Source organism: Neoarius graeffei, chromosome 23 (genome assembly GCF_027579695.1).
Source record: "Neoarius graeffei isolate fNeoGra1 chromosome 23, fNeoGra1.pri, whole genome shotgun sequence".
NCBI lineage: Eukaryota > Metazoa > Chordata > Actinopteri > Siluriformes > Ariidae > Neoarius > Neoarius graeffei.
The window spans coordinates 18,882,941-18,895,772 of NC_083591.1; the positions used below are offsets into that span (position 1 = coordinate 18,882,941).

At 39.7% G+C, this 12,832-nt stretch overlaps 1 protein-coding gene across 2 annotated transcripts in view; it reads right to left on the minus strand.

Annotated features, from left to right (window-relative positions):
* Window positions 1-907: 907 nt before the first annotated feature.
* cux1b (cut-like homeobox 1b) overlaps window positions 908-12,832 on the minus strand; it is a 296,665-nt gene continuing 284,740 nt past the window's right edge. For both annotated transcript variants that reach the window (XM_060905892.1, XM_060905893.1), the window contains exons 19-23: window positions 11,116-11,199; window positions 10,958-11,014; window positions 10,440-10,520; window positions 6,283-6,347; window positions 908-1,919 (exon numbers count right to left, since the gene is read on the minus strand). In XM_060905892.1, coding sequence (XP_060761875.1) covers window positions 1,859-1,919; window positions 6,283-6,347; window positions 10,440-10,520; window positions 10,958-11,014; window positions 11,116-11,199 — 348 coding nt within the window. In that variant the 3' untranslated portion in view covers window positions 908-1,858. The remainder of the gene's footprint in view (window positions 1,920-6,282; window positions 6,348-10,439; window positions 10,521-10,957; window positions 11,015-11,115; window positions 11,200-12,832) is intronic.

Here is a 12,832-nt window from a genome sequence, read left to right on the forward strand (position 1 = left end):
CTAAATACACCAGTTTTTATTATTGTTTATTCAAATGATGACTTAAAAATATTTGCATAAATGAGCAAAACAATAAACTTCGCCTTTTTATTTCAGGCTTCTGTTTATTTATTTATTTTTTTTGTTTTCAGCCATGAAATTCCCTGAAAGCTCCGCCCCCTCACTAATTTCCTTTTAAAGGCAACTAGTTTCACATTTCACTCATTTAGCAGACACTTTTAATTAATTTAAAGTTATAGAGCATGTATACACTCCCCGGCCACTTTAATAGGAACTTGTTCTTGATTCTAAGATTCCTGTTCTTGGCTGCAGGAATGGAACCCAATGAGTGTGGTCTTCTGTCTGCTGTTGCATGCTGAGATGCTTTTCTGCTTACCACGGTTGTAAAGAGTGATTATATGAGTCACTGTACGAGTCCATCCTGGCAGCTTGAACCAATCTGTCCATTTTCACTCTGACCTCTCTTATCAACAAGGCATTTGTTTCCACCCACAGAACTGTCGCTTGTTCACTTAAAAAATGTTTTTTTTACACCATTCTGTGTAAACTCTAGAGACTGTTGTGTGTGAAAACCCCAGGAGATCAGCAGTTTCTGAAATACTCAAACCAGCAGTCCATCTGGCTCAAACCAACACCCATACCACAGTGAAAGAAAGTCATACTTCACTGTGAGATCACAATTTTTCCCATTCTGATGTTTGAACACTGTGAACATTGACTGACGCTCTTGATTTGTATCTGCGTGATTTGATGCACCGTGCTGCTGTCAAGGCTGATTAGAGAACTGCATCAAATAGCAGGTGTTTGTATGGGTGTTCCTAATAAAGTGGCTGTGAGTGTAGCTTGAAATACAGTATACTGTAGATCCTCTGTCCTCCATAACAGAAAATAAGCACGATCAACCTACTGTAGATGCTCGACAGTTTTATTAGGTTAATCAGAAAAAAGCACAAAACAGAGACATGCCAATCAATCAAACAGGAAATGGAGGACGCTCACGTCTATTACACAATTTGGATCATCACATGATGCACTGCATAACGTTGAACAAAACACAAGAGCAGATGATCTACAGCTAGTAAGCTTTCCTCGATCTGTATACAACATGGTCAGATTTTACCTGCTGGCTTAAGCTCCACTTACCTGCAGGATGGTTTTAACAAAGCAACAGTAATTTATCCAGTTAAAACAAAAATATTAACAGACCCTTAATCCTTGGTTTGACTTTCCTTTCCACAACGTTAATATATTTATTCATTTCCACTAATTAGGCTTCTGCATAGAATCTAAACAGATATAGTAATGCCACACCCTGTTAATGATATCAAAGATTTGGGGTTCAGAGGAAGAGAGAAAGACTAGAAGCATATAATAATAATAAATGTTGCTAAATGTTTTAAAGATTACAGATTTTAAACTCTCTCATTTAATCACCTACTAATCCTTTCATGTTCTTCAAGAAGAAAAATAAGAATTCAGACATAAACTGGTCCCTACACTAAAATAAAGCAGAATTACAATAACGTTTTCTTTCCTAACATTTAGAATCACATAGCATACACAGAAAAGCTCATTTCTACTAATCTATGCTCTATAATCCTTAGGAATTTTAGATTCCTCCCTAGAAATCAAAACCACAAAATCAAGTTCGCCCTCTAGTGGCCATAACCAAGATTTGTTCAGAAATCCATAAAATATTGATGCGTTTGTACCAGGTTGTCTGAATAACTGTTTTTAGGATACATGGTACTTAGTTATATATATATATATATATATATATATATATATATATATATATATATATATGAGTGAAAGAGTAGAGAAATCGCCAAGACCGCCAGCTTTGAGTGTTCATGTCTCACTGCCACATATCAGGATTGTCACCGTTCTCGTGGAAACGGTGTAGGTGGTCCGAGTACCTGGAAGGTGGACAGTGAGAGAGAGAGAGAGAGAGAGAGAGAGGAAGACGGAAAGAAAAAGATTTTATACATTTATCAGAGATAATGATAAAACACTATGAACAAGAGTGTAATGAAATAAACATGTAACACAATGAGAGAAAAGTTTACATTTTCTATAACGCTTAGTTCTGAAAACTAGAGTCTTTCCAGAGCACAAGTGTTTGTCTTTTGCGTGCATCTCCACAAGTTCTGCCATTTTAGGTGAAAAACAAAATGCCAATGTTGTCAACGAGGATGTCTCTGCCACCAATGAGTCTAGTCCTTCTGTTACCGATTTGTTTGCCTCAAATAGGAAGGAAGCGATCAAAGTAGACATATGACCTTGCTGTGACCTTGACCCTGTTTGGCTCAGTTCCAAAATCAAATCATCTGCTGGTTACAGTCATGATTCAGTATAAATTCTGCAAACATTTGACCAATCGTTCTTGAGATATCGTGCTAAAGAGACATGAATAAACATGAAAACAGGCATAGGAGCGTCATGGAACTTTATTTTTTTGAACATTTGATTACAAACTGAATCGATTAGATTTAGCTAGGTCAGGTTTCATGACGGCCTGTAGCTGTCCAATGACTCGATCGAGGTGCGATATTCACTGTGTGAGGAAATAGCACATAGCTAGCAAAGACTGAGACATTTTTAATCAGTTGATCAGTGAATGTTTTTTCTGCTGCATTTGTTAAAGCTAGGGTAGGTAACTGCTTTAAATGCAGTTTATGTAACATTTCTTAAAGAACTCTTTACATCCTGAGGACAACAAATAAATCAAACCAATCCAAGCATTTCATTTGGTCCAAATTAATTGCTAAAGCTAGCGATGCTCGTCGACAGCTTTGAGTTCTAACCATGGGAATGAGATATGATTTAGTTAGATATGACCCCTAACACTTTCTCTTGTCCACTTGTCCTCCAGGAGTAATCAGGCAGTGCGCGTTCATGTGGTTCAGAGGAGTGTCTTTGGAGGAAGGGGATGGGAATTTTTCAGTTGGATAATTTCAAAACCTTGCTTACTCTTACTGGTTTCTCCAAAATGACCTTCTCTACCTTTAAACTGGTTCCTCATAGAACATGCTTTATGCAGGCAAACAGCCAAGACGGGATCAAAACCTAATCATTTTGGTGAAATACATTTACACTTAAAGCTGACATGGAAAAACTGTTCCTGTGTCCGAAATCACTCACTCGTTCACTACTCTCCACCCTATCTAGGGAATTCTATATAGAGGATTATATAGTGAGCTCACTGATAAATTGAAAAACACTTTCGGACACTACTCCACCGCACTGTTATTTACGTCATTACTGTCGCACAATTAAAATGTACCAGATCAGTCAGTTGGTGGGGTTTCAAAATAACAAATACATACATGTATTTTTGTGATAAATCCATATTATACTGAGTGTATTTCCCACATTAAAAAATACAAGGTACTTTGTGTCTGCTGCATCTTTCACTTCTTTTAAATCAAGGCTGAATACTTTCTTCTTTGCCACTGCCTTTTATTAAATCAAATTTGAGGCTTTTGATTTGATTTCTTTCAGCGTGACCACAATGCATGATGGAATATACTGTATTGCTTGGTTAGTGACCATTGGTTATACAATATTTTTCGTGATGCACTGTGGGATACTTTGAGTGCACTATATAGGGTGTAATAATGCTCACTATACATTTGGACAGCACTACAAAATGGTGGACTCATGATATAGTGAGTAGGGAGTGATGCTGGGGACAGGGTGTGTTATTGGTAGAAAAACGTCAGTTTGGGCCAACCCTGACTAGCTGTTTCAATCACAGCGAGTGAGTTTTCTCAGACTGACATACACACACACGTATAATATACATACGGTACAGCTACAAATTAAAACAAGCCTTATTACTATTAACAAACAGAGGTGTCAAAAGTATTACCATTTATTACTCAAGTAGAAGTATAGATACTATGGTTTAGAAATACTTTTCATGAAGTAAAAGTATCAACTGAAGCTTTTTACTCAAGTAAAAGTAAAAAGTATACTGATTTCTAAACTACTTTAAAGTACAAAAGTAAAAGTAATGAAAGAGGAAAAAATGCTATTAAGGACAAAGGCGCAGCCTAGAAGTCCACATACAGTACATTCTCCTGACCCATTAAAATGTGTTTCATGGAGCACAAGTAATAATGACTTGTTGTCTGTAAGTGTTGTAATGGTGTAAAACTTCATACCTCAGAAGTAAGTTATCAATAAATTTTTATTGAAAATGTATATATTAAAAAAAAAACATTGTAATGTCCAAAATATTGTATAACGCAATATTTTTGCAGTATGCTGGCAATCATTTTGTGTCCAAAGTTGCATTGCATTCACTGTTTAAACGGCAGTAATAATACAGTATTTGAATGCTATGAATGAATGAATACTACACTAACACTACTGTAAAATTGCAGTTTTTTTCTTTTTCATATGGGACGTGCAGTAGAGGCAGCAGGTTCCAGTTAAAATGCAAGAAAAACACTTTCTCATCCCTACTAGTTACTGGCTCACCGAGAGAAGTCAACAGAATGTTTGTGTTCCAGCAATGCGAGGCTGAACACAGGCGAGGAGAGAAAGGGCGGCCGCTGGAATGCCGACACACTACAAGCTAATATAACGTTTACTAAGCTAAGACCTGTCACTTTACTCACTAACACCCACCAAGATACCATAACTGCGTTTGTAAACTTAACCTGACTCAGAAAAGAGAATGCCGCATATGGTTCGTGGGGGGGATTCCACTCCTGACAAACGAACGAGAGCCCGCAATTTACTAATGGTGTCGAAGTCAGAGCTCTGATTGCTGTGTGCTTGGAGCACCCTGAGCAGTGTTGCCAGATACTGCTGACGTTTTCCAGCCCAAAATATGTTCAAAACCCGCCAAAATGCACTTTAAACCCCACAACTGGGCGGGAAACCGCCCAATCTGGCAACACTGGCCCTGAGTGGCAGTTTATTAGGTGGACAAAGTAATATCTCATCTCATCTCATTATCTCTAGCCGCTTTATCCTGTTCTACAGGGTTGCAGGCAAGCTGGAGCCTATCCCAGCTGACTACGGGCGAAAGGCGGGGTACACCCTGGACAAGTCGCCAGGTCATCACAGGGCTGACACATATGCCGCTTTTCCACTACAAACGCGGCTGAGTTGGGCTGAGCTGTGCCGTGCTGAGTCGGGCTGAGCGGGGCTGTTGGAGTTGCATTTCGACTACAACCGCGCTGAACCGTGCTGGCTGGAAGTGAGTGGACACATTGGGTGGAGTTAGCGAAAGTGGGTGGACGTCACGTGATGTCGTTAAACAGCGCAAACAGTGACATCAGTGATCTTTTAAGCGGTAGTCTCACGACCCGAATAGTAAACAATAAACATGGAGGACATGGAGTCGTTAGTGTTGCTGGTCTTGGTGCTGTGGCTTGTTGTCACTGACAACGCCAACAGATACTGGCAAGAGCGTATAGATGAGGTGAGGCGCATAAGGCTTCAGAAATTCTCGTAATTCTTCTTCTTCCGGGTTTACGGTGTTTACAGATCCCAGCGTGCTCGCGGGGCGTGTGTGGGCATGTGAGGACACTCCTCCTCACCAATCAGTGCACAGGGGAGTGCCTGCTCACGCCCCCAGCCTCACTCAGCTCGGTTTGGCTCGCTTCAGCCCTACTCCAAAACGGTGCGAGTTTTAGGGGCTAAGCAGGGCTGAAGCGAGCTGAGTCGTGCTGTTCTTTGGTAGTCGAAACGCGAGCCGTGTCGGGCTGAAGTGAGCTGAAAAAGGGTAGTGGAAAAGGGCCAATAGACACAGACAACCATTCACACTCACATTCACACCTACGGTCAATTTAGAGTCACCAGTTAACCTAACCTGCATGTCTTTGGACTGTGGGGGAAACCGGAGCACCCGGAGGAAACCGACGCGGACACGGGGAGAACATGCAAACTCCACACAGAAAGGCCCTCGCCGGCCACAGGGCTCGAACCCAGACCTTCTTGCTGTGAGGCGACAGCGCTAACCACTACACCATCGTGCCGCCACAAAGTAATATAAGTAATATAAAGTAATATAAAGATTGGCGCAATGAAATGCAAGTAACGATACTATTATAAACGTAACGAAGTGAAAGTAAATGCTTGAAAATGTAACGAGTAGAGATAAAAAGTAGGTTGAAAAATTATTACTCCAGTAAAGTAGAAAGTACCAAAATTTCTACTTAAGTAAAGTAACAAAGTATTTGTACTTTGTTACTTGACACCTCTGTTAATAAATATGATTGCAATATTAATTATGCTGTAGTGTGTGTGTGAAGAAACACTTACTTCTTAGCACAATATGCAGCACAGTCACGGCCAATGCTCTCACTCCAGGCTGTTTTATAAAGTACCTGAAACAAACATTAGTACAGATCCTTTATTATTACATATCATTTATTAGCTCAATGTTATTGTCATTTGTTCGGTAAAGCTGATAGAAATGATCCATTCAACAACACAAATATAGCAGTCAAAGCTACTTAGTAACAATAACGTACTTGAAAAGTCTAACATTATACAGACACAACAGACATAACTTGGCAATGCGCTGAGCATTGACCTTGTACCCTTGTACTAGTGCATGAAAAATACATTATCAACTCAATCATTTTCTGGCATACAATACAATTTATTCTTAATGATCCAGACAGATACTTCTATTTAGAAATGATTAGCAAGCTAGCAAAGATTGCTAATCATTGGAGGCAGATTTTATAACACCAAGATCTAAAGACCAACATTTTTAGAGGCTATTATTTCTTTATTACACAGGATGAAGAAACAAACTGGAACATAATGCAGAATCCCAATCCACGGAAAGGTCAGCTATTTTGCGAGCAAACGCAACACTAGCTAGTTAATGTTAGCTTGTTGAAAACTAGCAGGTAATAGGCCTCGAATTTTGGAGAATTGTTTTTTTTCCAAAATCATTAAATCGTTATGTTTCGTTGACTTGTGTCAAAATTATTATCAGACTGAATGGTGCTAAGTGATGATGATGATGGACTTATAAAGCGCCATTTCCGTGAGTTCAACAGCGCTGGAGACAGTTCCATTTCAAAGGCCTGATTAAACAAATGCATCTTGAGTTTTTGTTTAAAGCAGTCGATTTTAGTACAGTCCTTGATGTCTTCTGGTCAGCTGTTCCACAGTTCAGGAGCAGCAATACAAAAAGCATGACTTCTATAGGTCTTGAGATCGAAGGAAGGTTTCTTTAAGAGATTTCTACTGGAGGAACGGAGAGGATGTGATGGCTTGTAAGGAGTAATTAGATTCTTAAGGTAGTCTTAAAGTGTCAAACAATAGCAAGTAGCCTCACTGAGGTAATACTCCATGATTAATTACTCCACGTACTTGATCTGCTACTTTTCTGTGCACAAAATAAACGATCCATCATTATACTATGAATGGAGCAACACATGGTGCTTATTTGTAGCTACTTTTTTCAATATTTTAATACACTATGTCACTGTTTCCCACCCACTGGGCCGGAAGCGCCATCTAGTAGGCTGCAAATTTTTTTCAAGTTTGAAGCCAAATACTAAATAGTTCAGGATGTCGTAGTGTCCCAAATCCGGTAGCTGGTTTGCCGAACACTTTTCAAGTGGAATAAACACATTTGTGGGTAAATTAAGATGAAGAAGCCTTTATTTTGTCACATTCCTCCTCTGCGCACATGTACACACACACGTATATACACACACACACACACACACACACACACACACACACACAGAGAGAAAGAGCTATAAATAAATACGTTTGTGGGCAAATTCTATGGATCTGTGATGCCTGCTGGAAGAGAAGAGCATGGAGGATTAGGAATCAAGCAGCTGACGTTTGTTTACACTCGATACCAAAACTTGTAGCGTCCTACCAACCATCGCAAAGACGCAGACAAAAAGCCCAGAATCTCCTAATTACCCGCAAAAACGATACAGGATTTATCTTGTAGTGTCCTGATCCCCAGATCTTTAATCCAGCCACATATCAAAAGTTGTATGCCTCCATGCTCTTCCAGGTTTTCATTTGTGTGTCCATGTAGAATGATGTCTGCAGCACCAGGTAGTTTGAGCTTTCGGGGAAGTCAACGGATGGATAATTTTCCAGCTCATAATGAATGAATGAATAACTTTATTTAAGCACAATAAGTGGATCACCAGAGCTGGTGGGGTCATACATGTACAGATACAAATAATTACAAATACAAAAGACTAAAAATATACATAATCTTAAAAAAACCCCATTAAAATCTGTTGATTATCTGTTAATTATCTTCACATTAAGTTAATTAATAGTATGAATAACTATTGTCTTTATATTTAGTTATGCCTACAATCGAATCAAATTTTATTCTACTAATGTCAAATTTAGCTGGTAAACTTTTCTTTCATAGGAAAAATCCTTCTGTGTTAGCATGTAAGGATCTATCCCATTGAGTACTTTCTACATCCACTTCTTTTGAGTGTACTTCTTGGTTTTAATAACTTGCTTGTTTGCTGTACACAAACATGGCAATAAGTTCTTGTGTTAATGGACCAGACTCCACTTTTGGATCATTAATCCCTTTTGACTGAGAAGTGCATGGTTTGACTTCTGGTACATCCATACAGTTTTAAATACAATACCTACAAATTAAAAACAGTTTGTTTTTTATTGCATTTATTTAATTCCTGGGCTCCCATCTGTAACAGGGAGTGATGTTGCATCCCATTAGTACACAATATTTAGATTAGATTCTAACAGAATAGGTGAGCCAAAATAATTGGGGATCTTTTTTAATGGGCCCCAAATCGGTACAAGTATGAATAGGTGGGCCTTCAAGTAGAAAAGGTTGAGAACCCCTGCTCTATGTGATGTGCATGATTCTACAGTGCTCAGCATAAATGAGTACACCCCCTTTGAAAAGTAACATTTTAAACAATATCTCAATGAACACAAACAATTTCCAAAATGTTGACAAGACAAAGTTTAATATAACATCTGTTTAACTTATAACGTGAAAGTAAGGTTAATAATATAACTTAGATTACACATTTTTCAGTTTTACTCAAATTAGGGTGGTGCAAAAATGAGTACACCCCACAACAAAAACTACTACATCTAGTACTTTGTATGGCCTCCATGATTTTTAATGACAGCACCAAGTTTTCTAGGCATGGAATAAACAAGTTGGCGACATTTTGCAACATAGGTGTTCGACTGGGTTCAGATCAGGAGACATACTTGGCCACTGAATCACTTTCACCCTGTTCTTCTTCAGAAATCCAACAGTGGCCTTAGATGTGTGTTTAGTCATGTTGGAAAAGTGCATAATGACCAAGGGCACAGAGTGATGGTAGCATCTTCCCTTTCAGTATAGAGCAATACATCTGTGAATTCATGATGCCATCAGTGAAATGCAGCTCCCAGACACCAGCAGCACTCATGCAGCCCCACATAAGGACACTGCCACCACCATGTTTCACTGTAGGCACCATGCATTTTTCTTTATATTCCTCACCTTTGTGATGCCATACAGTTTTGAAGCCATCAGTTCCAAAAACATTTATCTTGGTCTCATCACTCCAGAGTATAGAGTCCCAGTAGTCTTCATCTTTGTCAGCATGGGCCCTGGCAAACTCTAGGCAGGCTTTTTTGTGCCTGGGCTTTAGGAGAGGCTTCTTTCGTGGACAGCATCCATGCATGCCATTCCTCTGCAGTGTACGCCGTATTGTGTCACGGGAAATAGTCACCACAGCTTGGCTTTCTACTTCTTTAGATAACTGCAGTGAACTTGCATGCCGATTTTCTTCAACCCTTCTCATCAGAAGACGCTCCTGTCGAGGTGTTAACTTCCGTGGACGACCTGGACGTCTCTGTGAGATGGTTGCAGTTCCATCTTTCTTAAATTTTTGTACCACTTTTGCTACAGTATTCTGACTGATAAGTAAAGCTTCACTGATCATCTTGTAGCCTTCACCTTTGTGGTGTAAAGAAATTATTTTCTTTGGGGAATTCTGAAGAGACAAGCTGAGCATCACTCTCCATCCAGCATCCAGTCATTAAAAGAGGTCATTGTTGAAGAATGGAAAAAGATTGATGTTGCAAAATGTCGCCAACTCGTTCATTCCATGCCTAGAAGACTTGGTGCCGTCATTAAAAATCATGGAGGTCATACAAAGTACTAGATGTAGTAGTTTTTGTTTTGGGGTGTATTCATTTTTGCACCACCCTAGTTTGAGTAAAACTGAAAAAATGTGTAATCTAAGTTATATTATTAACCTTACTTTCATGTTATAAGTTAAACAGATGTTATATTAAACTTTGTCTTGTCAACATTTTGGAAATTGTGTTCATTGTTTAAAATGTTACTTTTCAAAGGGGGTGGACTCATTTATGCTGCGCACTGTAGGTGAGGAGTTAATAAGGGAATGGAACATAGTGCAAGTGTAGCTCTTTACCAGAAACACCAGGCAGTGGAGGAAAAGAGTGTAGAAGAAAGCAACAGTTCTTGCCATCTTGTTGGATAAAATGACCCGACCCTGAAATACAGACACACCGAATATCAGCCATCTTGATTTATATACTGCACCCACAGCACATTAAACATATTTTCTAATCTGTGTGTAAAAATGTATGATTAAAAGAGATTTCCTGAGAAAGAAGGTCAACTCTCTATAAATTTACAGCCTCGTGTATAAAAATACGCTTTATAATAATATTGATCAACATAACCACACAGGCTGAGGCTGAGGTGGTGGTGTTGTATTAGTACGCCACAGTGATAAATGATGAAAACAAGCCATTTTTGGAATGACAAGTGTTCAAAATGGTAATGGCACCCCTGGGTGCATTAATTGGATCTGCTTGAAAGTACAGCATGTGTGGTGTGAAACATACTCAAGCAGAATTGAAAACCCATACACACGTCTGGTGACATGACACGCTGTGTGTGAGTGTGTGTGAGAGACAGACATACCAAGCTGAGGGTGGCCTTGTCCCATGGACTGAGGCTCAGGTATCGTCTCTGGCGCTCCTGAGGATAAAAAATTGACAAGAGATCACATGTTAACAAGAAGCCATATTCTGTAGTGATTAGTGAAACATATTAGTGATAAGTGTTTGTGCTTTTCTCACCTTCTTGCTAAAGGAAGCAAAGGGGTCGAGCCTCTCCTCGTACTGTGAAGAGTAGCGCATCACGGTGTCATCACTTTCTCCACTCTACACACACACAATCAGCTTCATTAACGAACTTAACCACAAGCGTATGCCTGTACTAGCAGTGTGATAGTACACAGTAATTTCATATACAGCTCATGCTTCCTGTGAAGCTCATGAAACCATCCTGAGGCATCTTTTTAAAAAAATTTTTTTTATTTTTTAAATGCTGTGTCACAGGGGAACGTAACACACTCAGAGAAGAGTGCCATTTGTCCTTTTCTGCATACATGAGTTCACAGATGGCTATAATTAGCTAATTAGCTGCCTGACAAGAGAGAAAGAGAGTAATGCAGTTATGACATGACATGACATGACATGACGACACAACACAATGTCCCTCCTACCCAGACTGCACGGCTCTCTCAGGCTCCTGGCCCAAATGCAATGGTCTTGTATGAATTTAACCCCATGGTTAAACTGTGTCTGCGGTGAAGCAGAGATCTGACCCAGTCGCAGGAAGCTGTGCGAGTGTTTACATGGGATTTATGTAGCATGTTATGCATTGGGATGCCATTTGGCTATTTTTGTTATGATTATTTATGTGCGAATCAGTTTGTTATGGCAATGATTGGCCTGCTGTTCATGAGTGCATCTCTAGAACATGCCAGAATAATTTGGACTGTTCAGGATATTACAGTGGATTGCTGGCTACCCCGAATTGTGTATGATGTAATGCCGCTCTTTCGAGTTCCTTCTGGAAGGTTCAGCGGACTATATAAACACAGCAAAACGCAGAAAAGAAGAGAACAGAGTTGACGTCTGGGGAGGTTCATGCCTTTGTGTTTTGAGGTCGAGAGGAGGAGCTGGGATGTCATCTTGCTTGTAGTTCTGCGGTGGTTTTTGAAAATTCAGAAGTCATCCTGATAGCCACATCTTTGTTACATCCGCGGACTCGAAACCTGTTGTTAACCAGTTGCTTAAAGCATATACGCAAGACCTCAAGAATGGCACAGGAATAGTTTTAAGCGTGAACAATAAATCTAATCTAGTAATTTTTACGATTAAAGTGATTTATATAGGTAGCGGTCTGAGTGAATGACCTTGACATCCGTAACGTCACAACAGGAAGTCTATCGGTCTCATCGCCATTTCCACTATACTAAAACACAGAGCTGACTGCAACTCCGATCCTCCATTTTGAGCCAATTTATTGCCATGCCACGTAGATGTGTTGCTGGCGGGTACAGCAACACGACAGAAGCTGGATTTACGTTGCATTCGAAGACTCGTACGAGACCTCTGATCTGTTGAGGAGTGTTGGCTATAAGCCTGTATTGAAAGAGGGTGAAGTATCAACAATTAAAGGAAAAGAAAACTACAAGAAAAGGAAAGTATTTATTTTATTATTTAATTTTTTTTAAAAAGGAAAATGAGTTCAGTTGCATCAGTCCTCCCGGAGTGAACCGAGGGTTGTTGCTAAAACCTGGGACGGAACGGGACGTGACATATCGCTCGGACAGTGACCTCCCTGCAGTTGTTGCTAAAGCTGGTGATATCCTGTTCCGTCCCGGGTTTTAGTAATTGCCTGAACAGTATTGGAGGAATACACAGTATGAAGAAAAGTGAATGAGTGGAGCAGCCGTCTTATTTCTAAACTGGATATTGTTGCCATCTCGCCCTTACATGGAAGAAG